The 27,119-nt window shown below is 48.2% G+C and overlaps 1 protein-coding gene across 5 annotated transcripts in view; it reads left to right on the forward strand.

The window, feature by feature from the left end:
* Positions 1–27,119, forward strand: part of LOC135205521 (serine/arginine repetitive matrix protein 1-like) — a 152,036-nt gene that overhangs the window by 48,946 nt on the left and 75,971 nt on the right. For 3 of the 5 annotated variants that reach the window (XM_064236264.1, XM_064236266.1, XM_064236265.1), the window contains exon 3: positions 12,004–12,343. In XM_064236264.1, coding sequence (XP_064092334.1) covers positions 12,004–12,343 — 340 coding nt within the window. Of the gene's footprint in view, positions 1–1,487; positions 2,111–12,003; positions 12,344–27,119 lie in introns of all 5 variants that reach the window. The other 2 variants (XM_064236268.1, XM_064236267.1) reach the window with 1 other exon arrangement.

Genomic DNA, 27,119 nt, shown 5'->3' on the forward strand with positions numbered 1-27,119 from the left:
TTTCATAGGCTCAAGGTGTTGAATTCATGTTCTACTAAGATTTTGCAGGCCGTATTAGGGAATTAAATTGTGAGATCAACTTTATTTCCATTCTTGATAGCCTTGATTTTTTATTTTTATTTTTTGATGTCTGCCCTTTTGGTTTATTAGTAATTCGTAGATGGTAAATTCATGTTGGTAAACTAGTTTGTAAAAATTAAAATGGATTCTGATTTTTTTAATAAAATATTGAAGTGGGGATCAATAATTTTATTTGTTTGTTTGTTAGGGAAATTCAGTGGCTTGCAAATCTTAGTTTTTCAGTCTATTGAGGGAAACGATAATTTCCATACCTACAGCCTCTTGTAGGATTAGGGTTTGAATTTGCCGCATGATGGATGGGTAGATCTCCTTCCATGGAAATTCGTCCTAGCCAATGTCTAATTAGCTGTAATTATTTGCTTGTGTGTGATTTCAAGTTACCGGGTCTTGTTTGAATGTCCGCAAATCATAAGCAGAACTTTTGACAAAGTGTTTGGCAAAGGAAATGTGAAACTGCTGCAGTCGAGAACTAAGCTGTACAACTCCGTTATGTACGAAAGGACTAAGTGATTTTTTTATAGTGAAGTGCATGCAAAGGGACATCCCTGTGCAGGACAGTGGTCCATATTTTCGACACCAATGTACGTAATCCGCGTCGATGGTTATCGTTCCTTGGATATCTTTCGAAATAGTGAACATTGGGCCGTAACTTAATGAACATTTTGAACTGAACAAGAAAATACCAGAATGCTCCCTTGAGCGCCTCAAGTTTGTCGCGTGCTCCGTGCCTCTTGGATACGTATTACGTTTGAAAGATGCGCAGTTGTGGATTGGTGGTCGTATCCTCAAGTTGCTCTAAAGCTTTAATTTTAGAGATACGTACTGTAATGTGAAAAGTGTAGAAATGTGATATTTTCATGAAGTTGGTCAGTGGTTTTAGAAACATTGTGTTAAAAGTCCATCAAAGAAATTGTGAGTTCAGTGAATTTTACGGACGAGTGATTAAAGGAACTAAAGGAATTGCATTTACAATCTAGAAAGTCTCTGAATGGAGTTTGCAGAAATAGCATTACTATTCTATTTTATATGTACGTAATGAGAGTATGGTTTATGCAAAGTAAATGTTTAGTAACTGCTCATTATAAATATGCATGCATATTCACAGTGCTTATTATATGGTTAGTTACCTCTCTGAGCCGCATATGGGATTAATTGCTACTAAGGACAATTTATAATATAGGAGTCTGTTATGATTTCTACACTGCATTGTTTATGTTTTTTTTTTGTTTTTGTTTTATATCTTTTTATGTTATTAGCTACTACCTTGTCATATTTGTACTTTTTTAAAGTTTCCCATCCTGTGCGAAGATTTTTGTTCCATTTAAATTTCAAAAACATTTTTGCAAACTTCATCCTAGAGATCACTGACGTATTGTTTTAAACTCGATTATCTTGTGATTCCTCAGAGAAACAACCAGTGGACAATGGTGTCTTCTGTAATTGATGTATGCGTTTTAAAATTAAGAGAAACTTTTACCATGGCCTCGATTTTAAAAAATATAGAGTCCAGCCTGCAAATGAAATATAAAGAGTTGTGTAATGGGAACCTGGATTTTTGTGTTCGTTTGCTGATGATGGAAAGAAATGGAGCTCACAGAATGTATTACCCTGCCGAAGCCTACCTTGATGATCAACATAGAATTTGGAGATATCTTTATTTTAACGTTTGATTTTCAAGCCTTCTGAGCTGATTGATTGAGCTGTTAAGAAATTCAATAAATTCATCGCTTTAGCTTGTTCTTATGCCTGGGCTGCTAACTTGCCCCTGAGATAGGAGGATGTGAGATGTATGAGCCATTATTGCTTGTACCCGAGACCATAGTTTTATCTATAACTGGCTATGGTTTCACTCCAAAGCCGCATGTGGCTTTTTGTACAAGCTGTGGCTGAGGGGGTTGACAAGCCAGCATGTGAGAGCCACATCTTAAATACTCTCTTGCTAGCAGATGACCCTCATCCATGCACAGTTCATGATGAGCACAAGAGCATGGTATAATTTATAGTATGCTCTGTTTTATTCAAGTGGTTGGTGAGTATTTCAGTTAATTATAGGTACAGTATGATTCCTTTTTCTCATGATTTATTTTTTTCTATGTATGGTATTGTAACTGGAAAGATTATTATTAGGACATAAGGAATTGTATGTACAATATATCTTATAAAAAAGTTATCTTTAAAAGATTTAATAGTTTTGATCTGTAGCCTAGGTTTACTGTAGTTTCAGTTTGTAGTTGACTATCTTGGAGGGGGTTGATTTATTTTCCAAGATTTGAAGCCCCCTTACTGTACTTTAATATGTACAGTAACTCCCTGATAGCACCTGATAGGGTGCAGATTTGCTTTATCTACAGTCAAAGTCAAGAAAATTACTCTTAAAATTCATGACATATTATGTTTGTTCCTGTGAATATACAAACTTGAAGTCTTTTATATGGATACCTTTGGTAAAGTATGGGGGAACTCCCCACTCAGTTGGCTAACTAACACTTTCTTCTGCTGCTGTGAGCAACAACTTTCTGGTTCTGCATTCACAGTTTCTGCTGTTGTTGAAGCTCTGTCAAGTTTTTTTTGTTATGTGAGTGGTTGATGACTGACTTGTTTGTTTATGATTTTGAGTATGAATGTTATAAGAATGATGATGACTGCTGATTCTCCATGACATAATGATAAGCAGGTGCCCAATATGTGAATCTGTGTGGTCGCCTGCCCAGTAGTAGAGATACAGGTAGGTGGAAGAAGGCCTGTTCTTCCTTGGCACAGTCTAAGGATGGTGTGCACTGACTGAATAATCTACTTGTTCTGGCTAGTGCTTAGGTTGACACAATGTGGGCTCTTGTAATGCCCTGTTTCTGTTTTAGCATTCTTCTCTTGGGTCTTCAGTGACAACTCAGAGGTATACCTAGGAAATATTGCTGGAGGTGCTGTGGCTTGCCATGGGTATTTTAGAAGCTCCCTCCCTGTTTACCTTTTTTTAACACATGACTTCAGCCAAAAAATTTTCATATAACTCTAGGTAGACCCTACTGGTTCAGTCGTCACCTCTCAGACAGAAACCATGCACACCAACACGGCTGCAATCAGCCTCTTTTCTGCCCCTTATATTTTTCCACTAGCTGTCACTGTTGTATTCTCACTGGATGGGTTAACTTAAGGCAAGTCGCACAGAAAAGCTTCTGATGTGAGATTTTGTAAATGTGAAAAACTGCCTCTTTAATAAGGTAGTTGGGTAGGTGGTAGATTGTGATTTATATGACATTTTATTTGTTCCGACACGGCATACAAACCTTCGGTCCTTTTACAATAGGAAGGTACTAGCGGCAGCTGGATAGGTCGTAAGCTTTCGAACAAGGGGTTCGGTAGTTAACTGCTTGTCCGACAGGCGCGCGCGCGACTGGGAGGTAAACAAACCACTTTTGCTTTCGGCCTCACAGCGAGTGGACGTGTGTGTTCGACGCTCTCTGCCCGCTTCTCGTCGTTTGCTTTCTTGAGTATATGGTTGTGTTTGTGTATGAAAGAATTCATTGTAAGTACAATCATTTCTCTCTTTTCATATTAATTGAACTGCAATTAATTAATGATGGAATCTCCTCGCCTCGCTACCCCACGGAGACTATGCCCGGGTACCGAAGGGCGTAAATGCGGGAAGTTCCGCTCTTTCCCGGAGATAGACCCTCATATTTGTGTGCTCGGTGTCGGGGGCGCGAATGCTCCCGAGCCGAGCCTTGTAATGTGTTTATTAATTGGTCGGAGGCGCAGTGGATTTTGTATGAGGGCAGGAGGAAGCGAAGGCCTGCAAAGGAGTCGTCGGAAAGCTCTCCCGCAACTCCTTTGGTGACGGACACTTCGTCTTCTTTCCTGCCGCCCGCTCAACTTCCACGTCTCGCGCCTTCCCCTTCGGGGGGGGGGTTTCTAGGTCCTTCTCCTCTCCTGACTTGTCGAGTGTGGAGGAGGGCGCTGGATACCCTGACGTCGAGTTGTACTCTGGGTCCTCTATCCGTTCGTCTTCGCGCGAACGGGTAGATCCCCCTAATCACCCGACTTTTGCCTCCTCAGGTGCGGTTGCCGCGAAGGATGACCTCGGACAGGTGTGGGCATCGTTGGGGCTGCAGGGCGTGCCGAGTGTCCAGGGGCTGCTCTACCATCTCGCTGGCTCCGTGGCGGTCACCCATGCAACGGCCACGACCACCACCACGACCATTACAACACCCGGCTACGCTTCACCTCCTCACCTGGTGTACACCCAGCACGCGGTCTCTGTGACACCCACTACATCGGTGCAGGGGCCAGTCGCCGTAACTCGGAGGGAGGGGGGTGTGATGCCGCCGGCCTGTGTTGGCCGTGCTGCCGCGACCGGACTTCGTGTGCCCGAAGAGCTCGCCCCTGGACCTCCCACCGGTACCTAGGATGTCTGTGCCGCTGGTCCGCCCATCTAGACCGCCTACACAGTCTGCCGTACCTGCCGTACCTGCCCAGCTGCTGTCCACGGACGTGACGTGGACCACTGCTGCCGTTCCTGTACCTGCTCCTGCGGTTTTTTGCCGTTCCTGTGATGCCTGCACCTGCTGATGTTGTTCCTGTTCCTGGCGCCGCTGCTCCCGATGCTGATCTGTTCGGACAGGTGCGTCCGGGCCCTGTTGCTTCGGCAACAGCAGCCCCGGCTCCGCTCTGGATGACAGATCGGACGTCGGTCCTGAGAAGGTGACGAAGAAGAAGAAGAAGAGGAGGAAAGGTGTCGTCGTCGTCTTCATCGTCTTCTTCGTCTTCGTCGTCGTCTGCCGCCTCTTCCCCTTCCGTCTCTAAGGCTCCCATGCCGAAGACGAAGAAGGTCGCCTCCCCCCCCCCTAAGAAGTCTCCTTCGGGAACTTCTAAGGGCCCGTCTCGCTCTGGTGAGACGGGGGGTTCTTCCGCTGGTCACCCAGCTCCTTCGGGGGCAGGACCCGTCTCTTCTTCCGCAAGGAAGAAGACTACGGGGACCAGAGGAGTGCCGGCTAACACCGGCACTTCCTCACCTGCTGTCAGTGGTTCGGCCACAGCAGCAGGGTCCGTCTCGGCCTCTCGTTCGCGAGAGGTACCGAGTGTACGGTCGCTTACCAGCGACCGTGCAGCCAGGAACCAGACCTCTTGAGTTCGCTCAGCGTAAGGTTCACGGCACGGAGCGGAAGACTGGTGACAGCCGCTCACGCGACTCTCACCAGACCAGCTCTCGCTCTCGCGGCGAGCAGCTGGCTACCCGGGCGGACGTGACGGTCCATGACCGGCCACGGACTGAGGCGGGGAAGAGGTCCCCCCGTTCGCCGGCACCAGCCACGGCTGGTACCAGCGAACTGACGCACCGTGAGGATACGCACCGATCTCACCGTGACAGTGGAGCTCGCCCGGTCGCCTGACCGTCACTCTCACAGAGAGCGATCGGGTACGGCGACCAGCACCAGCTCCTCTGACACACGAGACCGGAGCCGCTGTTCTCGGTCCAGCCGTTCTCCACAGCGAGACGGCTCGACTAGGTCTGCAGCTCGATCGCCACCGCGGGTTGGCGATCGCCTGCAGTCTTCCAAGCCCGCTGGTTCTGCCAGCGAGCGAGGAGGGAGCGTCAGGTCTGCCTCTTCCATACCTTCAACCTCCTCGGATTACACCGGGAGGGGCGAGGTATTGAGGAGTGATCGTGAGGGGTGCGCCCCTCAGGATCCCACCACGGCGTCGTACCGTACCAGGCACGGTTCTCGGACCAGCCAGGTCGTACGCACAGGTGGTTGGAGCAGACCGAGAGGGGTCTGTCGCTGTTCCTCTCCTTGAGGGAGGAGGGTCTCGGGAGTTGCCCCTGTTGAGGGACTGGACGGTCCGACTCCGCAGGAAGCAGTCACTCCTGAGATCCAGAGGAACTTTGCGAGGTTATTGCGCTGATTCGTCAGCACAACGACCTCACGGAAGGATCGCTGCTCCCACCATCTGAGCCCACGTCCTGGCTCGAGGTCGTTCTGGGGCCCCGAAGAGGGAACCCAGACCGACGGTGGGTTTGCCGCGTTCTGAGCTGCCGGACTCAGTGCTGGACCAGGTTGAATCGCTTGTCTCCGTACAAGACGGCTCGCTCAAGTCTGGCAGGTCGAGCAAGCTGCTTCCACCTCCCTCTGCGACAGCGGCGTTTTTTACGTGCCATCTGAAGACCCGATGCCGCCCAAACAGGTGAACCCGGAGTTAGCCAGGCTGACTTCGGGTGTGTCTCTGCAGCAGCTCCTGTCCGAGAACCTGTGGTTCTCGCAGCAAGAGACATCGGCCTGGAATCTACCGCCATGGCAGCTTTCCAGGCCGTCTCCTGGCTAGATCTGTGGTCCCTCACAGTATCTAAGGGTCGCAGCCAACTCCGGGGGAATTTCTCCCGAAGATGACTCGGCCTTCAGGAGACTTTTGCCAGTCTGGGGGAGGAGCCATCTCCTTCCTTGCCCACCAGACGGTGAACCTGTGGGCCAACCTGGTTCTCCGACGAAGGGACGCTGTCCTTACTCGGGTTTCCAGGGCGGCCGGGCGTGAAGCGGCGTTGGGACTTTGCAAAGGACCTTTACGGAGTTCCACGTCTCTCTTCCCAGGAGAGATGGTGGACGCTGCGGTGGACAGACGGCGCACTGACGACAGTGACCGTCTGGTTCACCAGGCAGTCTCGAAGGCCTCTGGGCAGCCTTGGACTGCGGCCAAGTCTAACGGCTCGGCTAGCGCTTCCTCGGTGGCTAAGACGGTAGCTGCGTCGAAGCCCCGGGGAATGACTCTGTCTTCTTCGACTTCTAGCAAGGGGAGCCGTAACCAGCCCTCCTCCCAGCCCTCCTCCTCCCGTGGAGGCTCTGGGAGGAAGTCGAAGAAAGGGGGGGAAACGCTAGGGACGGCGTTCCCCCTCACCTGCTGCCGGAAGAAGGGGGTGGGGGGTGCCTGGCCAGCCATTGGGCAACTTGGCAGCGCTACGGCGCCGAGACCTGGATTGTAGATGTCCTTCGGGAGGGAGATCTATTACCCTTCGAATCTCGGTCACCCCTCACTTCCAACCCGGTCCAACAGCAGGCGTACGTTCCAGGGGCATCGAAGGACGTAGCATTGAGACAGGAGATCAAGACCATGCTGAGCAAGAGAGCTGTAGAAATCGTCACGGATCAATCACCGGGCTTTTACAGTCGACTCTTCCTGGTGGAAAAGTCTACGGGAGGCTGGCGCCCGGTGATAGATCTCTCTCCCCTGAACCGGTTTGTTCGCCAGACCCGGTTCACGATGGAGACGGCACGCTCAGTGCTCGACTCTATCAGGGAGAACGATTTCATGCTTTCAGTGGACTTGAAGGATGCGTATTTCCAAATACCCATTCATCAGTCCTCCAGAAAGTACCTCTGCTTCATCCTCGACGGGACGGTGTACCAGTTCAGGCCACTTTGCTTCGGTCTCTCAACCACCCCACAGGTGTTCACGCGAGTGTTCACTCTGGTGTCTGCTTGGGCCCATTCGCACGGGATACGTCTGATGGGGTATCTCGACGATTGGTTAGTCCTGGCGAGCTCCCGCTCGCAGTTGCTACAGGACAGGGATCGACTGCTCGAGTTCTGTCGCGATCTGGGGATCGTTGTGAACTTCGAAAAGTCCGATCTCGAGCCCAAGCAGAGGATGAAGTACCTGGGTATGCTGATCGACACGGTAGCAGGGCGAGTCTTCCCCGCAGACTCGCGGATTAGCAAATTCAGGGAGGCAGCCAACCAGTTCCTGTCTCGGCAGGAACGGGTAGCTCAGCGATGGCAAGTCGTGATCGGACACCTGTCGTCACTCGGGAAGGCAGTCCCTAACGGGCGTCTTCACCTGCGGTCTCTTCAGGGAGACTAAAGGAGAGTTGGTCACAGGCGACGGATCCCCCAAGCTTTCCATTGTCACTGACACAGGAGGTGAGGCAGGACCTAGCCTGGTGGCTGGACGACAGGAACCTCTTAAGAGGAGTGCCTCTGCGCACTCTCCCCCCGGACATGCAGCTGCTCTTAGACGCATCGACCGAGGGATGGGGCGCACACCTGGAGGAGTTGCTGACTTCAGGAGTGTGGTACGAGAACGACAAGCACCTTCACATCAATGTACTGAAACTCAAGGCAGCGTTCCTCGCTCTCCAAGAGTTCCAGGACCGCTTGATGGGACACTCAGTGGTGTTGATGTGCGACAACACCACGGTGGTGGCTTACGTCAACAAACAGGGGGGGCCTAGTGTCTCTCCCGTTGTACCAGTTGACTCGGCAGGTGCACGAGTGGGCCGAGGCACACTCAATAGAGCTGTCGGCACGCTACATTCCAGGGAAGGAATGTAGTAGCAGACACGCTCAGCCGTCGGGATCAAGGGATAGGGACCGAATGGTCTCTACACCAGGACGTGGCGGAAAGGCTCTTCGACCTGTGGGGGCGACCAGTCGAGGATCTGTTCGCCACCCGGCACAACAGGAAGCTCCAGGTGTTCTTCTCGGCCGTGCCGGACCCATGGGCAGCTGCAGAGGAGGCTCTTCAACACCCGTGGGACAACAACTTTTCGCCTATGCCTTTCCCCCGTTCACCCTGATTCGCAAGGTGATCAGTCGAGCACTGGTCACCCCGAATCTCAGGATGATCCTGATGGCTCCCAAATGGCCACAGGCCATTTGGTACCCGGACCTGCTGGCTCTTCTCGCAAGAGAACCGAGAGAGATTCCCCCTTGGCACAACCTTCTCGCCCAGCCACACGTCGAGCGGTACCACCGAGCAGTCCAGTCCCTACGTCTTCACGGCTGGCTGTTATCCAACATCTCTTGCGAACGAGAGGCTTTTTTCGTAGCGCAGCAACAGAGATGGCTGGAAACGTCCGTCAGTCCTCTGCAGCTGTGTACCAGGGGAAGTCGGCCGTCTTCTGTGGTTGGTGTCGTAGACGGGGCCTATCTCCTCTCAGAGCCACTCTTCAGCAGGTAGCGGATTTCCTCGTTTTTCTTCGCCGAGAGAAGCTCCTCTCAGTTCCCACAGTCAAAGGATACAGAGCCGCCTTGACGCTCGTCCTGAAACTGACGGGATTGGACATCTCGAACTCGTTCGAGATCTCCTTACTTAGGAGGAGCTTCGAAAGGTCTTGCCCACCCAGGGAACTCACAAGCCCCTCTTCTTGCTGGACCTGGCATCGGCGAAGAGAGTACGGGAACTTCATGCCGATAATGATGCGGATGAGATGCTGCTTTGTCCTGGGAGGACGCTACGGAGCTATCTGAAGAGAACTCGACACCTCAGGCCTGAGTGTCGACGCCTCTTCGTTAGCACCGGGGTCACCAAGAAAGAAGTATCAAAGAACACTCTTTCGTCCTGGCTGCGTGAGGTCATCAGGAGGGCGTATGAGGCTGATGGTAGTGACGACATCGTACGTCCCGTCCGAGAGCTCACGAAGTCAGAAGTATTGGCCCCTCTTCGTTGGCGTTTCGTAAGAACTTCTCCGTGGCGCAGGTATGGAAGGCAGGGGTCTGGTACAACCAGACCACCGGCACCTTCCTTATACCTTTTGGATATTGCCCACAGGTCCTTGGATCGGTTTCCTTAGGACCCGTGGTGGCTGCTCAACACGTCGTCTAGCTAACCCAGACCCTAGCAGGCTGAACAGCATCGAGTCCTGGTGTGACTGTATGAATAGATAGTAAATGAGAAAGTGACTGGCTTCTCTTTCTATCTTTTTCTAACCCCTCTACCTGTGGGTAGAGGGATACGGTCATCACCCTGCTGGATAAGGACGAGATGCCGGTGAGCTATATGACAGAGCCCCATCCTATCCCTTTCACTAGGGATAGGAGCAGAATATCCACCACTTCCTTCTACAAGGGGGGGAAGTGGATGCCTACAAGAGTCAAAACCATGACTTTATCTTTGCTCCTGTACAGGAACAAGTTCTTACATTGCTGGTACGAAGAGATACGCTTGCCTCTCTCTTAGTACTCGGTCCAGAGGTCTGACCATTGATCCTGCGGTGCACACCCCGATCAATCGGACAGAGGCTTGGATCCCTCCCTCGCTCTTACGACCAGGGAGGCTTCCAAGGTTGGGCGAACACCAGTCTGTTCACAAAAGACTCAGATTCCACCCACCAAGAAGTGAGTCTTCCTATTGTAAAAGGACCGAAGGTTTGTATGCCGTGTCGGAACAAATGACAATTTGTCCAAAATTGCATTTTTCCTAACTATACAAACCTGAGGTCCTTTTACACATAGCCCCACCTCATGCCACCCCTCACTCTGCAGTTTTTGCTTGGGCCAAAAGCAAAAGTGATTTGTTTACCTCCCAGTCGCGCGCGCGCGCCTGTCGGACAAGCAGTTAACTACCGAACCCCTTGTTCGAAAGCTTACGACCTATCCAGCTGCCGCTAGTACCTTCCTATTGTAAAAGGACCTCAGGTTTGTATAGTTAGGAAAAATGCAATTTTGGACAAATTGTCATTTTCTTAAAGCAAGATTATAAACAAGTCATACGCTGGTACAGTGCCCTGTAAGCCATGGTATCACAAGTACCAGGCTATACAAACATGACCTGAGTGCTGACAATTCTGTATGGAAGACCAACACAAATCAAGTTCATTAACAATACCTCCCACCTAAAGAGAGTCCACGTAAAAGATAAGGGGTTTGTAGTCTTGCAGGAAAATCTCAAATTGAAGATAATTTGTAGGTTTCCTTATACAATCCTAAAATCACATCGCAATTCCACTTTTAAAATGTAAGGTTGGAATAAGTGATGCTGTTAGTTTTGTAAGTAAGGAGCTCCATCACCTCTTATTACTCACCTGCCTGAAACTACCACATTACGAAGATTCAGTGACTAGTAGTTTTTGCCAAAGTAATCCATATAAAAGCTTCAGGTATGTCTCTCTCCCACTACAGTACTGTACACTTACAACAAATTCTTCCACCACTTGCACTCATTGACACTATACTATAGGCATTACTGTCCAATAATGTGCCTTGCACAGCTATCTTTAATTATTAATAGTTATAATAAAATACCTTCCAGTTTCTCTATGAGTCCTTGCTTTCTCTCTTTAATTTTCCTTAATTTTCTCTGGTTTCTCCTTACCTAGCTATCCAACTTTAAACTTGTTCAATTTTTAATGGAAATTAAATGTTCTAAAGAGTAGAATTGTGATTCAGTAATCTTCAGTTTCAATGGCAACCATTGCATAAATAATGATGGTGGAGCTAAGATACTTTATTAATTATGAACAAGAGTTGTCTTGAGCTTTTTATATTTCACTTCTTCCTTCACATTGGTAGTAAACTAGGTATGGACAACTTGGTTTATTGATAGTTGTTATTGCTAATTCAGTTGATGTTTACAGAAAGATAGCTGAACAGGAGGCGTGACTTTCCCCTTTATTAGTTTAAATCATTCCTGTACATATCTGAGTATAACTATATCTGCCATTAAATAGCTCATCTCATTTCTTTAACAAAGAATATCTGGGAATTGATGAGAAATATGATAAGAGAATAAAATTTAGATAGGATTTTAATTCTATAATTATTTTAAACTAGATAGTATTCTCTTGTAAACGGCTCTTTTACCCTCTTCGTATCTAAACAGGAACTGGAGCACCATGAAAAGTCAGTTCACATTCTTATATATAACTAAAATACTAAAACTGTACTGTCTTCTACCACTAACTCATGAATGAGAAGGGATTGGAAAGTTATGTGATTGTAATTACAGTTTTTATGTACAAGACCTGTCTGAATTGTCAATTGTGTTGTCAGGGAATTACTGCTACTAACAGGAATGGTTTTGGAATTCTACTGTAGCTTACAGTCTATCAAAGATTTTTCATGGTTATTAGAATAATTTCATCTGATGGGATTCTGATTTAGATCTGATAGGAACATTGAAGGCTTGTGTGTATTTTAAGTTTGTTACTCCCAACAGAGACGAACTGGTGACCAGGGGGCCTCCCGCCGAGGGCCACGTAGTCCGCCTCCAAGACTAGGCTTTGGTGCCAATAATGGAATGGCTGGAGGAGGAGGACAGGGAGGCACTGGTGGTGCAGGTGGCGGGGGTGGTGGTGGTGGTGGAGGAAGACGCAAAGGGAAGCGTAATCGGCGTAGGAAGGCACGTAGAGGCGGAGGAGGAGCAGGTGGATTAGGTGGTCTGGATAGAGTCCCACCTATGTCCGGAGGTAATCGACAGCCTATTGCATCAATGCGAATGAGAATGGATGATTACCGGCCTCCACGGACTGGTAGGCTGCTTGGAGACCCTAAAGATGGTTAGTTTTTCCTTCACTTTTCAACATATTTTTTATTTTCATATAAATAACTTACCAAGTAATTACAAATTAGCTTTTAATGTATGACACTTACCTGGCAGGTATATATATAGCTATATTCTCTGTTCCACCTGGCAGAAAATTTTCAAAACTCGCGGCAAACGCTAGTAACCTATTAGTAGTTCAGGCAACCACCACCCCGTTACCGTGGCGCTAGCGCTAGGAACCGTTCCCAATTGGGCCAGATTTTCTCTGCCAGCCGAACCGGCAACATTGTTGGTGGTTCCCTGCTAGAATTTTCATTCTCGTTGCTGACTGATCTTGGATTTTGGTATTGTACTCGGAAACGTTAGCTTGGCATTCGCTTTGGATTGTTCTTTAAAGATGTCTGATACTGCAAGTATGTAGAGTGTGTGTTAAAGAGGGGTGTAAGGTAAGATTGCCGAAAGCTTCGGTCGACCCTCATACCGTTTGTAAGAAGTGTAGGAGAATGTTGTGTACTTGGGAGAATAAATGCATCGAATGTGAGAATTTATCAGAGAAGGAATGGAAGGTCTTTATGAAATATGTTGAGAGGCTTGAGAAAGATCGTGTAAGGAGATCTGTTTCTCGTAGTGAGAAGTCAAATTCTTCGAGTAAAAGGAGTGAATGTATTTCCTCTCCAGCTCCTTCTAATGTAGAATTGGTAGTTCCTTCTCCCCAGGTATCTCCTGCGCCCGCTGCTGTATCGGAGGAGACGAACGATACAAATATTGTGAAAGTGTTCGTTGCCCTTGCGTCCATGGGCGACCAGATACAGCGACTTACAGATAGAGTTAGTGCTTTCGATGTCAGTGAAAGTGTAGTGGAGGGGCGTCTGATCGTCTCTCTCGTGCTCTTAGACCTAGACCTCTGTCAAGCTCCCAGACCCAAGGGAGAAGGCATGTCGACAGTCGAAGGGAGGCGAGAGAGGTTTTGTCACGGTCAGGCGTCCCTTCGAACAGTCCTGTTGCAAAGTCCCAGGCTGTTGCAGTTCGCCGCAGAAAGGCGTAACTGGGAAGTGTGCGTCCTCGGAAGGTTCGACTTCCGAGCGAGAACGTCGGTATGCCAGTGGTGTCTCGTCCACTCAAGAGGACGTTCAGGACATCAACTGCTCTCGAGAGACAGGTTCAAGATAGTGAGGCTTGGAGTAGTCCTGAGGTGTTGTCATCCTCGGAAGACGGGGACGCAGTGCCGATCAAGAGGAAAAGGATTTTTCGTACTAGAGAGGACGCAGGACGCACTGGTAATATACATCAGTCTCGGCATGGTATTTCCATGGTAGAATCGCCTCCATCTTCTCATGTATCCTCCCCTCGTATTTCTCCGTCGGGTAGAGTACAAGATCGCTCTCCGTTAGGTCGCAGTCCCGCTCGTAATCCTCATCCTTCGTCGTCTACCATTCAGGAGGATAGTACGAAGCATTTCTTACGGGAAATGCAGTCCAAGTTGGCAGGGCTGGTGAAGTCTTGGGATGCTCCTGAACAAGCATCTTCGAGGCGTAAGGACGATTTCCTTCCCATTAAGTCTTCTAAAAGGGAAGACAAGGACGCGTTTGCCGAGGACGCAGGGCGCACTGGCGCTAGGAGGAAAATAGTTGCGGAAGAAGCAGGACGCAAACGTCAGTACGCGGGAACAATGGTGGACGCAAGACGCAGGCGGCAGGAAGCAGGTGTGTCTACGATGGACGCAGGAGCCTCGGTAGCCGCAGGACGCAGGCGGCAGGACATCGAGAGGCGGCAGGACGCCGACGCCTCGGTAGCCGCAGGACGCAGGCGGCAGGACTCTATTCCTTCAACGAAGCGTCAATACGACGAGGATTTACCAAGACATTTCTTCAGCAGAAGAAGAATTGGAAGTAATTGAAGAAAAGAATACGGAACCTTCTTCAGATTATAAGGTTCTGACTTCACGTCTTATGGCTGTTTTTGAGGGGGAATTTAAACCGACAGCTCCGTTATCCCCCTTATCACAGTTTTCCAAGACTAGGACTCCAAAGAAGTCCTCTTTCCTTAAAATGACAATGTCAATTTCGGCAAAGAAGGCCCTTCAACGGGTGAATTACTGACTGGATGAAGGAGAAGAAGAAGCGGGAAAAATACTCTTTTTGTTTTTCCTCCAGCTAAGTTGGCTTCTAAATCAGGAGTATGGTACGCTACTGGGGAGAAAGTCTAGGCCTGGGAGTACCTGCCTCCTCCCAGGGGGACTTCTCCAGTATAGTAGACAGCTCACGCAGACAGGCGTTACAGTCTGCCAAGGTCTGGTGGACGTCTTCAGAATTTGACCATCTATTTAAAGGGATTTTTAGGACTTTCGAAGTCTTCAATTTCTTGGATTGGTCTTTGGGAGCGCTAGCGAACTCCCTAGAAGAAGAGGATTCGCAGGACTTAGAAACAGCTAAGAGCATTATGTCCTGCATGGATAAGGCTCTGAGAGACGGAACGAATGAACTGGCTTCGTTATTCACAGCAGGAGTACTTAAGAAGAGATCGCTGTTGTGTTCGTTCGCTTCAAAAGGAGTTTCTAACTCTCAGAAATCGGAGTTACTGTTCTCTCCTCTTTCGAAACAGCTGTTTCCTTCAGAGGTGATTAGGGATATAGCTCTCTCCCTTTCGCAGAAAGCCACTCAAGATCTTCTTTCTTCTTCAGTTAAAAAGTTCTTACCAACCAAGTTGGTGAAGAAGACTCCAAAGGATACTAGGCCTTCGCAACAGCCCTTTCGAGGAAGAACATTCGCTCGACCCGCCTTTAGGTGGGGTAAGAGAGTACCCGCGAAAAGAGGAGCCAAGACCCCCTCTAAAGAATGAGAACTCAGTCCTCCAGACGACAGTGGGAGCCAGACTTCAAGGTTTTTGGGAAGTTTGGCAGAATATGAAGGCAGATCCCTGGGCTGTCAACGTAGCTCGGGAAGGGTACAAGATTCCTTTCTTGAAAAGACCTCCTCTCGCAACATCTCCGAGAGCCCTCGGGGCAAATTACAACGATTTAGAGAAGAAAGCGGCTCTGTGGGAGCAAGTAGCTTCCATGCTAGAGAAAGAGCCATAGAACCTGTTCTGGATCACGAATCTCCGGGATTTTACAACCGTCTGTTCCTGGTTGCAAAGTCCTCGGGAGGTTGGAGGCCAGTGCTGGACGTAAGTCAACTGAATCTTTTCGTAGAAAAGACCAAGTTCACTATGGAGACGAACGATTCAGTACTGGCAGCGGTACGTCCAGGGGACTGGATGGCGACTCTGGACTTACAAGACGCATACTTTCATATTCCGATTCATCCGGAACAGAAGTATCTAAGGTTTGTGATTCAGGACAGGGTCTTTCAGTTCAAGGCCCTATGCTTCGGCCTTTGCACAGCCCCTCAAGTGTTCACGAGGATGATGTCCAATGTGGCGAGATGGTTACATTTAAGAGGGATCAGAGTGTCTTTTTATCTGGACGACTGGTTGATAAGATCCCATCAAGAAGTCAATGTCTGGAGGACTTGAGTCAAACATTGGACTTGGCAAAAGACCTAGGTCTGGTAGTGAATATGGGAAAGTCTCAATTGGAGCCCCAACAACAGATAGTTTATTTGGGGATTCAGATATCGGCAGTGACTTTTCGGGCTTTTCCGTCCCCCGAGAGGCAAGCCCAATGCATTCGGAAGGTGCAGGACTTTCTAAAGAAAGACCGATGCTCTGCAAGAGAGTGGATGAGTCTACTGGGCACACTCTCTTTGCTAGAGAGGTTCATTTCTTTAGGAAGACTGCACATGAGACCTCTTCAGTTTTTCCTGAAGGATTCATGGCCAAGAAAATTGCAACCGGATTCCTTCCAGTTTCTAATTCCGGCCGAAGTAAAGGAGGAATTAAAGTGGTGGCTAACTCCAGGCAGGTTAGCAAGAGGGATGTCGCTTCAGCAGAAGAACCCAGACCTCGTCTTGTTTTCCGACGCGTCGGACGCGGGTTGGGGAGCGACATTAGGCCCTCAAGAGGTGTCGGGACTTTGGAGCAAGGTCGAAACGAAGTGGCACATAAACAGGAAGGAACTGATGGCAATTTTCTTGGCTTTGAAGCACTTCAGAGAGTTGGTTCGAAACAAGACAGTGCAGGTCAACTCGGACAACACCACGGCTCTGGCATACATCCGGAAACAAGGGGGAACTCATTCTTTTCCCCTTTACGATCTGGCAAAAGAAATTCTGCTTTGGGCGGAAGAGAAAAGGTCGTGATACTCACCATGGTTTATACAAGGAGAGAAGAACGTGGGTGCGGACCTGTTGAGCAGAAGAGAGCAACTTCTCTCGACGGAGTGGACGTTGCACATGGAGGTTTGCCAGAGCCTGTGGAAGTTGTGGGGCCGTCCGGTAGTGGATCTGTTTGCGACAGCCAGAACAAAAAGGTTACCAACATATTGCTCTCCGGTTCCAGACCAGGAAGCAGTGGCGGTCGATGCATTCCTGATGGATTGGTCAAACTTAGATCTGTACGCTTTTCCTCCGTTCAAGGTGCTGGGGAAAGTGATGAAGAAGTTCAGGGAGAGCAAAGGTACGAGGATGACCTTAATAGCCCCGTTTTGGCCGGCCCAAAGTTGGTTCACAGAGGTACTGGAATGGACAGTAGATACGCCAAGGACTCTTCCTCTAAGAGTAGATTTACTCAGACAACCCCACTTCGACAGGTTTCACAAGAATACCCTCGCTCTGGGTCTGACTGCGTTCAGACTATCGAACGTCTGGTCAGAGCGAGGGGATATTCGAGAGAGGTGGCCAGTGCAGTGGCTAGTAGCCAGAAGAAACCTCCACAATCACAGTGTATCAGTCGAAGTGGGACAATTTCCGGAAGTGGTGTAAGAACAGGAAAGTGTCTTCATCCAGTACCTCTGTGACCCAAATCGCAGATTTCCTTCTATACTTGAGGAAGGATTTACGCCTGTCAGTTTCGACAATCAAAGGTTATAAGAGTATGCTAACCTCAGTGTTTAGACACAGGGATCTAGACATCTCGAATAACTTAGACCTTAGAGATCTGATTAGGTCGTTTGGTACGAAGAAACAATCAGAATGCAGGCCACCTGCTTGGAACCTTGATGTGGTCTTGAAGTTTTTAACTTCTAGCAAATTCGAGCCGTTAGAGGAATCCTCTCTGAGAGATCTTGCTAAGAAGACTATCTTTTTAGTAGCATTAGCAACTGCTAAAAGAGTTAGTGAGCTTCAGGCCATATCGAAGAAGGTGGGATGGAGACATGCAATGCAGTGTGTTCATTCCGGAAGGTTCTTGCCAAGAATGAATCCAGCTAATCCTTGGCCAAGTATCCTTTGAAGTTTTGGGTCTAGCTGAATTGGTGGGTCAAGAGCAAGAAAGAGTTCTCTGCCCAGTAAGAGCGTTGCGATGTTATATAGAAAGAACAAGAGTTATCAGAGGGAAGTCTGATGCTCTGTGGTGTTCAGTTAAAGATCCCACTAGACCCATGACGAAGAACGCTCTAGCCTTCTTCATGAGAGAGTTAATTAAAGAGGCTCATATGTTGTGTGAAGAGCAGAGCTTTGGTATTTTGAAAGTGAAGGCTCATGAAGTCAGAGCAGTGGCGACTTCATTAGCTTTTAAAAAGAATTTAGCCCTCAAGGAAATTATTGAATCTACATATTGGAGAACTAATTCAATATTCGCGTCTCATTATCTTAGGGACGTTCAGACAACCTTTGATAATTGTCAGACGCTAGGTCCATACGTGTCTTCAGGTACAGTATTGGGCAAAGGAGTTACTACCCCATAACCTTCTCTTAAGCTAGTTGATTTTATTAGGTGATGGTGTTTGTGTTTATTGGTCGTCTGAGAAAAGTGTGCGGTACTTTTCTCAGTCTTGTTAGTATGATCCGGTGATGGTGTGTGTGTAGTTCAGGTAGATGATCTGTTACTAGCTTGAATGCCGTGGCATAAGAGGGCTGTAAGGTTCTGTCAACACATTGGTCACGTCCAGTTGTCAGTTCCAGTCTTAGCTTCTTCAACATACAGGACACTTCCTTGTTGAGAGCTACTAAGGTTTAAGCAGGCTTAGAGGCAGGACCTATGAAGTCAGCTACCTTAGCAGGTAAGGAACCTGGAGTTTTAATAATATTTTAATAATATTTTTATACTCTAAGAATGTTGCTGTCCTTGACCCACCTCCAAATGTGTCAATCAGCTATATATATACCTGCCAGGTAAGTGTCATACATTAAAATGAAGTTTTTATGATAAAACAAAGTTTAATGTATACTTACCTGGCAGGTATATATAATTTAATTCCCACCCGCCTCCCTCAGGGACAGGGTTCAGAGAAAATCTGGCCCAATTAACGGGAACGGTTCCTAGCGCTAGCGCCACGGTAACGGGTGGTGGTTGCCTGAACTACTAATAGGTTACTAGCGTTTGCCGCGAGTTTTGAAAATTTCTGCCAGGTGGAACAGAGAATATAGCTATATATATACCTGCCAGGTAAGTATACATTAAACTTTGTTTTATCATAAAAACTTCATATTTGTTTTATTCAGAGTCTTACCAAGCAATTATTCAACTGTAGGATTCCTACGCTCGAGAGACTAACTTTCAAATTTCCTGGTGGTGCCGCCATCTTTAGTGCAGGTAACTATACTAGTTTTTTTTTTTTCATCTGTCCATCTGCCTGTGGTGTTTTCACATGGTAACACTGCTTCCGGCCTTTAAATAGTTACGCTATGTGTAAATTTTAGGTAAATAAAAGGATATTTGGGTGTTCATTTGCAACTGAAAAGCGTTTTAATAATTTACTGTATGCGAATTACACCGTTAATATTATTTGAAATAGGATATTGTCATTATTGTTGAATGTAAGCTGAATGTGACTATCTAAAGCCCCAGACGCAGTGGTACCATACACAAATACCACAGGCGGATGGACAGATGGAAAAAAACCGAGTTTAGTTACTGCCCACCTTTGGTAAAAGGGTATGATGGCAAAGCACCTCTTCAATTGGATTTCTGCTGGCTCCCAAGTAACATCGGTAGCTCTGCGGGCTTTCTTTGTCATCTTTGGATGGTTGTTTGCCTAATGGAATTTTGGTGACATACAAAGTTTTCAGTGTTTTTTTCGAGGAGCCAGCTTAGTTAGTTACTCTTTTGAGATTAGTTGCTGCCTATTTTCCCGATCATGTCAGGTTCTAGTTCATTGGGGGTGAGGTTTTGCGCAGAGGGCTGCAAAACAAGGTTAGTTAAGGAGGTTTATGACCCTCACTCCAAAAGTGTAGGGGGCAAGAGTGTTCTAAAGAACTTAGGTGTTCTGTTTGTCAGGAGTGGGACGATGAACAGTGGAAACTTTATATTTCTCATAATAAGAAAGTTATACAAGATAGGAAGAGAAAAGCAGCAATTCAATTAGGGCAGATAGTAAGGTTTCTGTAACATTGCCTTCTACCGCTGTGTCAGCAGAGATTGCTACTCTCGCTTCTTCTCCCTTAAGAGGTCATCTTTCTCCTATCCTCAGTCCTCCGATCCCCTCTCTTCCAACTTCTGTCTGTGCCAGCTTCCAATGTTGCAGTTTCCGACACCATTGCCAGCCTCAAATCAAGGTTCGAGAGATTTGAGCGAATACAGTGGTCCTCCTGTATTCGGGGGGGATGTGTACCAGACACACACACACGCACACACACACATGTGAATAGTTAGAACCCGCGAATGTTTGGAACCCCTATAAAAACACTAAAAACAGCCTATTTTGTTAATTAAAACTTAAGAAAAAACCCACTACAAATTTTCATACTTGGTTTTTTTAATAGTTTTATCACAAAAAGTGCATTTTATGATGAAATTGATAAAAAAAAACAGGAATTTGTGGATATTTCTCATAGTAAAATACTGCGAATATGCGAATTTTCCACGAAGAAAGCGGGGAAACGTTCCCGAGAGAAATCCCCGAATCTGGAGAACGCAAAGACGGGGGTCCACTGTACTGTTATGGAGGTAGGTACCTCCATGAAGTCGTTCATGGAGAAAAGTGTAGCAGTGCAAAGTGCAAGTGAAGTGTTGCCTGAGGGGGTGGCTGTCCGTTCCTCCAGTCCTCCTAGACAAAGGTCACTGTGTCACTCCCGCCACCATGGGGAGAAGACATACCGGAGGTCCAAGGGAGACTGGGGGTGGTTTGCCCACAGGCAGTCGCTCCCTCTGTTGAACCTGAAGTGTAAAGTCGGGTTTCGACTGAGCAACGTTGGAAAGGTGTCTCGTTTGGTGCAGAGTTGTTGGACTCGAGTGAGTTGCCGTCTCCTTGTGCGAGACACTGGCGTAGTTCTTATTCTTCTCGCCCCCTCAAGAGACCTTCGACTGCTGACGTCTCCCCTCTCCCTGTCAAGAGGTCGAAGGATGCACCTTCCAGTCCGCGCCTGTCTTGCAGTCACGTGGATCAGGCGTACGAGGGACAAGATTCGACTTGCGACTCGGCGGACTCGACTGAGAGTCGACGGGAGCGGATACCTGTCCGGTGTACATAGGCTCATCAGTCGAAGCGAGATTCTACAACTTCTGTTTGCTGCTCTTCGCCTGAAGTGAGACGAGATTGCTTCGCTGGTTCGACCCCAGCCAAGCGAATTGTCTTCCCGTGAAGACCAAGTGTTGGCACCTTTTCGACGACATTTTGAGGAGTTGCTGTCCTTTTTTAAAGGGAAGAATCCTCCTGTGAGAGAAGAGGAAGCGACCATGTCACCTGCTCTGTGGGAGCTTCTCGAGCAGGACACAGGAGAGCTCGAGCATAATGAAGAGCACGAGCAAGGACACGAGCAGTTCGTAGTAGCAGAGAAGGATTCAGGTCAAGTTTTGACGCAGCCACTGACTGCGTATGCGTCTTTAATGAAGTTCCTCTTGGACTATTTTCCAGAAAAGTTTTCTCCTACCCTTCCTTCATCTCCTCCGTCGATCTTTATGATGAAGAAGAACTGCTGCCCAAAATAGTCCTTTCCTTTGCAGCTAGGAAAGCGTTATGGTCGGTGGATAGATGGTTAGCAACCAAGAGAGACCATGGTAAGGCATGTTTTGCCTTCCCCCCTTCCTTGCTGATCAACAAGAGGTATCACTTCTACATCACAGGAGAAGCACCTTCTCTGGGAGTTTCTGCCTCCTCCCAGGGAGACTTTTCTGCCTTAGTGGATGCAAATAGGAGAGCGGACTTTTCGGCAGCGAAGATGTTCTTTGCTTCGTCCGAGATAGACCACATGGTTTGTAATCTTTTTAAGGATGAGATCTTCAGTTTCTTGGACTGGTCGATAGAAGCGTTAGCAAGGAAGCTTGAAGACTGCCCCTCTCTTCCCGAGGATCTGTGAGAGGACTGGTTGGGAGTGCTTTCCTGCTCTGACAAGGCCATCAGAGATGGAGTGGATGAAGCAGCTTCATTGTTCGCTAAAGGCATACTGAAGAAATGTGAGCTGTGGTGTTCCTGTACCACCAAAGGAGTCTCCACTGTGCAGAAGTCAGCCCTTCTTTTTGCTCCACTTGACAAGTCTCATTTGTTTCCTCAAGAGACAGTTCAGAATATATTGTCAGATCTAGAGAAGAAATCGACAACAGATTTACTGGCTCAGTTCATGAAACGGCCTAATCCTGTTGCGTCTGCAGCTGCTCCTTCCAAGTTTCCGTTACAGAAGCAGCCTTTTCGAGGGGGAGAGTCGCGCCCTTTTACGAGACCACGTTCAAACCTTCGACCTCCTGCCAAATCCTCTTCTAGAGCAACAGTCAAGACTGAGAGGAAATGATGCTCCTTCCCTTCGCACATCTATAGGTGCTAGACTGCACTTGTTTTGTAAGGAATGGAAGAACAGAGGTGAAGAAGCCCGGGTGATAGAAGTCTTACGCCTGGGCTACGCCATCCCTTACGTGGAATGGCCTCCCTAAGCCAAGATTCCCATCAGATTGACAGCGTACTCCGTAGGCTCGGAGAAGTTCTTGGCTCTTGAGCAAAAGTAATCTCCTTGGCTCGCAAGGAAGTCATCGAGGAAGTCCACGACTCGTCAAAGGGCTTTTACAACAGGCTGTTTGTGGTTCCCAAAGCATTGGGGGCCTGGAGACCCATGTTGGACGTGAGTGCGTTGAACTGGTTCGTGCTAAAAACCAGGTTCAAGATGGAGGCCCAGAGTTCGGTGCTGGTGGCTCTCAGTCAAGGGGATTGGATGGTATCCCTCGACATGCAGGATGCCTACTTCCATGTCCCAATTCATTAGGACTCAAGGAAGTATCTCTGCTTTGTGTTTTGAGGCAAGATTTTTCAGTTTTGGACTCTATGCTTCAGCCTTTCGACAGCTCCTCAAGTTTTCACCAGGATTTTAAGCCCCCTGGTGCAATGGTTACATCTGATCTGCATCAACTTCTCGATGTATTTGGACGATTGGCTTCTCCGAGCGCCGTTGGAGGAACAGTGTGTGAAGGATCTACAAAGAACTCTCTGCCTGAAGTTAGGCATTCTCATGAATATGTCGAAGTCCCAAGTCACTCATTCTCAGAGGATTCTCTATTTTGGGATGACTCTGGACTCTGAATTTTCGGGCTTTTCTGGCCCTGAAAAAGGTGGAGTCGTGTCTGGCGACGGTTCATTCGTTCCTGCATAACTCGTCGTGCTCAGCAGTGCAGTGGATGAGCCTACTGGGGACCTTGTCCTCGGTAGAGAAATTCGTCAAGCTAGTGAGGTTACACTTGAGAACTCTCCAGTTTCATACATTCAACTTCCCTGTCAGATATATACTTAGCTATAGACTCCGTCGTCCCCGACAGAAATTCAAATTTCGCGGTACTCGCTACAGGTAGGTCAGGTGATCTACCGCCCTGCCCTGGGTGGCAGGACTAGGAACCATTCCCGTTTTCTATCAGATTTTCTCTGTCGCCGGTGGTGTCAACATTGTTGTTACTCCCTCCTGTCTGGAATTCTTTTTTCAACGCTTTTGATCTTCTTTCGACCGACTTTTGGTGACGTATTTGGATCGTTATTTTGGCATTCGCTATCGTGGAATTATTTTTGGACTTGGCTTTGGATTTTTCTTTAAAATGTCTGACTCAAGTGTTGGTGTGAGAGGGTGTGTGAATAAAGGCTGCAAGGTGAGGATGCCGAAGGCTTCGGTAGATCCTCACACTGTATGCCGACGTTGTAGAGTTGTTGAGTGTTCTTTGGCTAACACATGTAATGAATGTGAAAGGTTGAGTGCTGAAGAATGGAACACTCTAACTTCTTACTTGAAGAAGTTAGAGAGAGACAGAGTGAGGAAAGCGGCTTCTAAAAGCCTAAGTAGATCTAGATCTAACGAACCCTTATCTAGTTCTGTAGCTTCTTCTCCTCATAATTTTTCTCCATCTGTATCATGCCGATCACAGTTTGCAGATCCTACAGATTCGGCTTCGGAAATTGCAGACCTCAAAGCTTCCCTTCAAAGGATGCAAGAAAAAATGGCGGCTTTGGAAGGTAAGCAAAGTGAAGGTGAAATTTCTAGTGATGTAAGTGTCCCCAGTGTAGTGGAGGGGGCGTCTGGTCGGCTCTGCGACGCTCCCAGGCCTAGACCTCTTCCAAGCTCCCTGGCCCAGAGGAGAAGGAAAGTCAAAAGCCGTACGGGGGTTGAGGAGAATCCCCACCGATCAGGCGTACCTTCGGCAGGATCTGTAACGCCTCAGATTTCCAGGGACCGCTATAGAAAAAGCGTCCTACGTGAGTGCTTCTCTTCCTCGGGATCTCCCTCACCGAAACACGGGTGGAAGGACATGAATCTTTCCCGCCCTTTGAAGAGGAACTGGAAAGAGCCTGCTTTGGACTCTAGCCCCGAGCGCTTTTCTGAAGAAGCTCCTCCATCGGTTATCAAGAGAGCTAGAAAGGAGTATCTCCCTTTGCTGCAAGGGAACCTCAAGCGCCTTCCAGATCTCCCTCTCCTGCTTTTGAAGAGGGAAGGGAGTCTTCAACCAAGAAAATCCTGTTAAACCTACAGCAGCAGCTAGCTTCTTTGGTGGGAGTCCTATCCAAGGAGCCTCCTCGTAGAAAGGACGATAAGCTGCCTGTCAAAAGATCAAGACTCCAATCTCCTGCCAGGTGCAACGAACCTTCCAGGGAAGTTGTCGCACAGGCGGCCATCTCTGGGGGGAACGAAGCACTGGACAGGCGAGAGGTAGAAGAGGAAGAAGCGCCAGCCAGGTGCCAGGCAACACCAGAAAGTGATTCAAGCTACAACAGAGAAGTTCTCACAGGACGTGATGAGCCAGCCAGGCGCAAAGCGCCCGATTTTAACCAAGATCAGTCCAGGCGCCAACTAGGAACGAAGCGCCAACCAGGCGCGAGGCGCCTACCATGCGCGAAGAGCCTGATAGGCGCCTGCCATGCGCAAAGAGCCTGATAGGCGCCTGCCATGAGCGAAGAGCCTGATAGGCACCTGCCATGCGCGAAGAGCCTGATAGGCGCCAGGCGCCAATTAGGTAAGAATCGCCAATTGGTAGATGTAGGGAGGCAGTATCTCTTAGTCCCTCACCTGCGAGAAGTTCTTCGCCTGCGGAAAGAAGAAAGTCGAAGGAAGAGACATGTGAAAGAAGGGAGTGTTCTCCTTTTGACCCCCTCGAACTAGAGGAAGTGTTGGAAGATGAGGTTACAAATAAAGAAGGACTTTCGAACTATAAAGTTCTTACGGCTCTCCTTCTGGAAAATATGGAGATTCTCTGACTCCAGCTGCTGCTCCTCCTCTGCGCTCTCTATTCTCGAGTGCTAAATCTCTGAAGTCGTCGTCCTTCCTTAAAATGAGACCGGCCATATCAATGAAGATGGCCCTTCAGTCTCTCGGTTCCTGGATTCAATCAAAGAAGGAACTGGGGAGGACGGTTTTTTGTATGCCTCCGGCCAAACTGACGGGCAGAAGAGGCATATGGTACGAGACTGGAGAAAACATGGGACTGTCTCTTCCTACTTCGGCAGAATCGGACTTCTCGAGTCTCGTAGACTCTTCGAGAAGGCAGGCTTTAAACTCGGCCCGAGCGACATGGGGCCTTTCTGAAATGGACCACCTCCTCAAGGGGCTTTTCCACGTCTTGGAAGTGTTCAATTTCCTGGATTGGTCCTGTGGGGTTTTGGCCAAAAAGACCCATGAAGCAGAAGGCCTAAACCCAGAAGCTTTACTTAGCATCCTAACGTGCATAGGCAAAGCGGTTCAGGATGGTTCGGCAGAGGTCACCTCCCTCTTAGGTGCGGGGATTTTAAAGAGGAGAGCGGTTTTTAGTTCTTTCCTGACTAAAGCCATCTCTCCTTTGCAGAGAGCCGCCTTGCTTTTCGCCCCTTTAGCTTTTCGCCCCTTTATCAGAGCATTTGTTCCTTCTCAGTTAGTGAAGGATATTTCACAGTCTTTCTAACTGAGAAGGCTCGACGTCAGGATCTCCTCAGGCAATCATCGAAGAAGACTAGACCTGTGGCCAATGAAGACAAGAAAGGGGCTCGTCCATTGCAGCAGCCCTTTCGAGGAGGCCTTCCTTCTAGAGCAATCTCCAAAAGGAAGGCTACAGAAAAACGAGGAAGAGCTTCCTTCCGACTCTTTAAAAAGGGTAAATGAGAAGGAGATCCTCCAAACACCAGTAGGTGCCAGGCTACAGGAATTTGCGGAAGCCTGGGCACGTATAGGAGCCGACTCATGGTCCATGTCAGTCATCAAGAAGGGATATTACATCCCCTTCAAGGACAGCCCTCCCCTGACATCAACACCGAGGGAACTGTCCGCCAGATACAAGGACCCTGTACTGATGGATACTCTTCGACAAATGGTGGAACAAATGTGGGACAAAAGGGCAATCAAGCTAGTACTGGATCACAACTCCCCGGGGTTTTACAATCGCCTTTTTCTAGTCGCGAAGGCTTCGGGGCGATGGAGACCAGTCCTAGATGTAAGTGCACTGAACAGATTTGTAGAGAAAGAGAAGTTCAGTATGGAAATGTCTGCTTCAGTCCTGGCAGCCCTACTTCAAGGAGACTGGATGGTATCTCTCGATCTTCAGGATGCCTATTTCCACGTCCCGATTCATAATTCGTTGAAGAAGTACCTTCGTTTCATGATGGAGGGAAGGATCTATCAGTTCAGGGCCTTGTGTTTCGGCCTGTCCACAGCTCCTCAAGTTTTCACAAATCTAATGAAGAATGTGGGAAGATATCTACACCTGAAGGGAATAAACATCTCCCTCTACCTAGACGACTGGCTCATCAGGGCCAGATCGCAGAAACAGTGTTTGGAGGACCTTTCAACGACACTAGACCTTATAAGGTCTCTAGGATTAATCATAAACCTCGAGAAATCTCAGATGATCCCCAGCCAGAACATGGTTTATCTGGGGATTCGGATGGATTCTCGGGGTTTTCGAGTTTTTCCTTCTCTAGAGAGAATAACAAAAGGTTGCGCAATAGTCTCCAGCTTCTTAGGGAAGGAGCGCAGTTCAGCGAGGGAATGGTTGAGCCTTCTGGGGACCCTTTCCTTGCTGGAACAGTTCTTTCCTCTAGGAAGACTTCATCTCCGTCCACTGCAATTCTTCCTGAAAAGGGTTTGGAACTGGAAGACAGGACAGCTCACCGATACATTTCCGATTCCGCTAGAGGTGAAAGATCACTTAAGGTGGTGGTTACCCCCTCTAGAGGAAACAGAGGTGTCCATGGAAGTTCGAACCAAACCCAACCTAATATTGTATTCCGACGCGTCGGAGACGGGGTGGGGTGCAACCTTGGGATCAAGAGAAGTGTCAGGCACCTGGTCAGAAGAGCAGGTGTCATGGCACATAAACTGCAAAGA

This window comes from Macrobrachium nipponense, chromosome 24, assembly GCF_015104395.2.
Source record: "Macrobrachium nipponense isolate FS-2020 chromosome 24, ASM1510439v2, whole genome shotgun sequence".
Taxonomy (NCBI): domain Eukaryota; kingdom Metazoa; phylum Arthropoda; class Malacostraca; order Decapoda; family Palaemonidae; genus Macrobrachium; species Macrobrachium nipponense.